Source organism: Adiantum capillus-veneris, chromosome 19 (assembly GCF_014529385.1).
Source record: "Adiantum capillus-veneris isolate H3 chromosome 19, ASM1452938v2, whole genome shotgun sequence".
In the NCBI taxonomy this organism is placed as follows: Eukaryota; Viridiplantae; Streptophyta; class Polypodiopsida; order Polypodiales; family Pteridaceae; genus Adiantum; species Adiantum capillus-veneris.
The window spans coordinates 110,854,986-110,859,542 of NC_140949.1; the positions used below are offsets into that span (position 1 = coordinate 110,854,986).

General features: G+C 43.1%; 1 protein-coding gene across 2 annotated transcripts in view; it reads left to right on the forward strand.

Moving 5' to 3' along the window:
- Positions 1-4,398: 4,398 nt before the first annotated feature.
- Positions 4,399-4,557, forward strand: part of LOC147434660 (GDSL esterase/lipase At1g28640-like) — a 4,042-nt gene continuing 3,883 nt past the window's right edge. For both annotated transcript variants that reach the window (XM_086490006.1, XM_086490005.1), the window contains exon 1: positions 4,399-4,557. This exon is cut by the window's right edge and continues 225 nt beyond it. In XM_086490006.1, coding sequence (XP_086346132.1) covers positions 4,416-4,557 — 142 coding nt within the window. In that variant the 5' untranslated portion in view covers positions 4,399-4,415.

Sequence of the window (4,557 nt, forward strand, 5' to 3'; positions counted from 1 at the left end):
AGTCTTCAATCTGCATCTTCCAATGTTGGTAGTTTTTGCCGTTGAACTTCTCAATCTTGAGCTTGCCTTCCTCTGCCATAACTGCTACTCAATTCAAGGAATCCTTTCCTTGAGATAATTTAGCTACAAGCAAACCTTGCCCTAATACCAGTTGCTAGGAAATAAGACGTAGTTAAATAGATATTTGAGTAGATTACTTAATGGAGAGAGATAGATTTCACACACAAGAGATTATAGAGTAGAGAGAGAGAGAGAGAATACACACCGTATACGTGGTTCACCCAATCTCGTCTACGTCCATAGGAAAGCAGCCACTCAATGGCTTTAGTACTTCAAAACAAGAAGTAGTTTACAAAGGGATTATACCCTTAATAGAGCTCCCGCCTTGCTTCACTCTCACCACCTCACACCCACCTTGTTGCATCAACTTCACACTATGAAACGTGTGTAGAAATGACCTCCTTTTATAGGCCAAAAGGGCTGCCCTTTCTCATGAGAGGCAACCATGTGCAGCCGCCCTTCTGTAGATAAGTCCAAATCGGACCCTTCAATCCGCCCATGTCTGGCTGCCCTTGAGAAGACAAGTCCGCTTTTGAATTCGGCCACCGGCCACCAGCCATTGACTTTCGACCACCGGCCACGGGCCATTGATTACCGGCCACTGGCCAACCGGTCAACCGACCGGTCGTTTTTCGACCACTTTTCGGCCGCCATCTCGGCCGCCGTTCGGCCATAATATTCCGGCAAAAAAGAATATTTCGGCGAGTGATTTCCTTTCCGGCATGAAAATTTTGGTTTCTGGCGAGTGATTTTCCTTCACGCACTATGGCTTCTCCTCATAATGGGGGCCTTACAAATGTGCGTTTTTACCACAGAAAATTACAAGGGGTAAAGCAGGCTCCATACTTAACACTTCACTTCTTCTTCCTCTTCCCCGTGTGTAGCACTCCAATCTTAGAGGTGCGCACAAACGGCGCTCATGCACATATGCTCTCCCTCTCACTCGTCTCATCTCTCTCTCACGGTTACACGCTCATGTCGAAAGTCAACCTCGTCATACTAACGCTCTCTACCTCTCTCTTATCTTCTCTGGTTTCCCCACCTCCTTCTCAATAGTGTGCAGACACATGCATTAGAAGCACACTGCACAATGGGCTTCCTACATTCTACTCATTCACACTAGTAATAACTTGCCCACATACATGCGTCAATACCACCAAGGACCTCATACGTCTAAACTATTACAATCCTAAAATAATTGGGTATGGGTTCCCTCTCATCAATTGGATACTTGTCAACACTATCCTTGATTTTAACACACTCTAGGTAGCTTCGATAGTTGTGTTTAGTTATGTGTTTTATTCTAGGCATCTATTTCTGTAACTCAAAAATTAATACTCAGGAGAAAGAAATAGTTCCTCACTTATCATTACTCTTCTTACTAGCATACATAATAGCATAGTAACAGAGATGGGGAAGATGGCAAGCTTAAGCATTGAAGCATGGCTCTTGGTTGGATTTTCATTCCATAGCCAAGAGTGTTGATGTAGGCTCTCACTTCTCACAAGCTTGGAGAAGGAGGTGGTGTTCCTCAACTTTCACCAAGTAAGAATGCCCTTGCAAATGAGTGTGTGTGTGTGTATTATATCCCCCTAGCACCCCCCCTCCTTGCTTTGGGCGAGTGGTGACTTTCCTACATGCCCCTCTCCCCCTAGCCAATCACATGCAGCATGCAGTCAAGTACATGGGTAGTCTTTTGACAAGTGTCCTCCTTACCCCTTAGAGAGAGAGAGAGCTTAAAAATATATAGATATTTGTTGGATGGAATTAGAAGCTCATTGGAACCCTCTTTAGTCCAACCAATAGCATTCAAGCACACCATGTGGTTAAACTTAGTGAGATTCTGACATGTGTCCCATGTGATCTTTTAGAAAAGAGGTGCCCCTTGGGTGAGTGGAAGGTTAGGTCAAAGATTTCCCTAACTTTGGGACTTTTATGCATAGGAAGCTTCTCAAGCAACTTCCTCATTAAGTGTGTAGGGTCTCTTTTTGACTCAAGCATCTTACCCCCCATGCATAGGAAGCTTCTCAAGCAACTTCCTCATTAAGTGTGTAGGGTCTCTTTTTGACTCAAGCATCTTACCCCCCATGCATAGGAAGCTTCTCAAGCAACTTTCTCATTAAGTATGACAAGTACCTCAAGTACCTTAGTCATCAAGCATGACAAGCACCTTAGGTGGAGTTCCCACCTCAAGCTCAGCCCTAGCTTGCCTAAGGTCAAAGGTAAGTTTAGGTCGGGTTCCCACCTCAAGCACAACCCTAGCTTGCTTAAGGTCAAAGACAAGTTTAGGTCGGATTCCCACCTCAAGCTCAACCCTAGTTTTCTTAAGGTCAAAGGACTCTTAACACTAACCATTGGAGGTCTTTAATGAAGCTAACCCTAAGGTCTTTTAAGCTCCATTAGTTAACCTTGCTCTTTGACATACCATTTCTCATTTGGACGCCTTTACCATTGGGCCCGTGTTGAGATAGATCCGTAAGCACATATCTATATTCTAACCCTTGTTCCTGTTTATTATCCCACATTAAATGATCAGTTTTATATGAGAAAATCATTTGGGTTGGTTAGATATTAGATATTTAATGACACTCTCAAAAATTGATCATGTTGCTAAGCATATCACAACTCTCTACACTTGTTTAATCATACACTTGAATTTTATTGTTTGCATGATCCTTCTCTATATGCTTCTCGCAGTTATAACTTTGCATGTGATGTCATAAGGTTGATGTTTTAATCTATATCTTCTCTATCGTTTCAATTGACCTTAGCATTTATCCAAAATTTCATGTTACATCCTCCAATAGAAAATTTTTCATTGCACATGTTCCCTGTTTCTCTTAGTGCATTTAAATTTATTGCATTTCAAGTTTCTCTCACTTATGCTCTCTCCAGGTCCATTGGTTACATGTACAATTGGTAGTGGATGGTTGGTATATGGTTTTAAAATTGAGCAATAAAATGTTGTGGCAACACCATTAGACTGATGCATGTGGACTGATCACCCACCTCTGCTTGGTTTAATTAGTTTCCCCGAGAAATAGCTTGTCATAGAATGGAGTGTAATGGTACATTGAATAGTTTTTTGACGGAATTGTTTTCAACACATGTTAGAGCTCCTACGCCTGAAAAAGGCAGGACTCTCCGATTTGACTTATATGTGGGACTGAGGCGGGCCTCTCCGTGGATGACTTATATGTGGAACTGGCCCACCACATTTATAGACATTTTTGATACATTGGTATGGAAGGATGGTCAGATGCAGATGGATGGTATGGTATGGTTTGAATAGAAGTGACCAATGTTGCCTTTTGGGTTGATGTCTATTAGTGTATTCTCGTGGTATGGGACACAAGAATACGTTGTAGTCATTGACTAAGAGCATAAGTGTATGAATCTATGCATCCCAAACACATACTTCTAAATTCTTTGATTATTGGTATTGCTAATTTTCTGTTTCAAGACATCTTGAAGATTGTATCTCTCTTGGTGGCATAGCCGTAACGATGGACTCGAATTGGGCATGCTCATTCGCAACTGAGAGCAATTGCTTTCCCAACCCCGGAGTATGTTATGGATTGGGGATAATCAGAATTTATTGTAAACTAAGGTTATGTGAAATAATAATCTGGCACTATTGGATTGCAAATCTAGATCTAGCACTCACAATGAATTCACAACCCTAAGTGGATTGTATGAAAGAGAGGGCTCCCTCTCACTTTCTCATTATGTAATGTAATATTCAAAAATATGCATAGGAGGGATGAGCACCTCCTGTGCAGGAGAGATTCAATCCCATGCTGTGTTATTCTCTCTCTCTCTCTCTCTCTCTCTCTCTCTCTCTCTCTTAGCATAGCATCCTCGCTCTAGAGGAGTGCAAACGCGTGTGCAAGATGCTATTCTCGACAGATCGGCTTCCCGCTTCGCAACAATGATGGGCCTCGTCAGAGCTAAAGTTGTGTCTCCCTCGTTCCCGCTGAAAAAGTGAGCGAAAGTCCTCATCTTCCTAGGAGAGGGTGTCTCCCATTTTCCTAGTGGGGCCAAAGAACTCTCCATTCGATTCATCCCCAATGCTTGCGTGCCAGCTCACGAAGACGCCCCTGTGCGTTGTGCTGCAGCCCAATCTGAACCAATTAGCCCGTCACATAAAATTGTTTTTGAAACTTTGCAGAGAGGAAGAAATGAATAGTGTGTCCAACGACCATTCAAAGTTCAACTTTCTCTGCCGGCCGACTTGGCTACGCGATGATAGGGACACAACACAGCACATGCTGCTACCTAGCTGTGTGTGTGTGTGAGTGAGAGAGAGAGAGAGAGAGAGGGAGGGAGGGAGAACTCGAGACGGCACTGCATGCATGCTTTCCTCCTGGCAGAGCCACATATTGCAGACCTTTATTCTGCAAGTGTCACCTATAAAACATTTTCCAAATCAGCGTCTGCAAATCATGATGGCCCGAAGATTCAGCGTAGCTACTGTTAGCTTGGCTCTCTACTTGA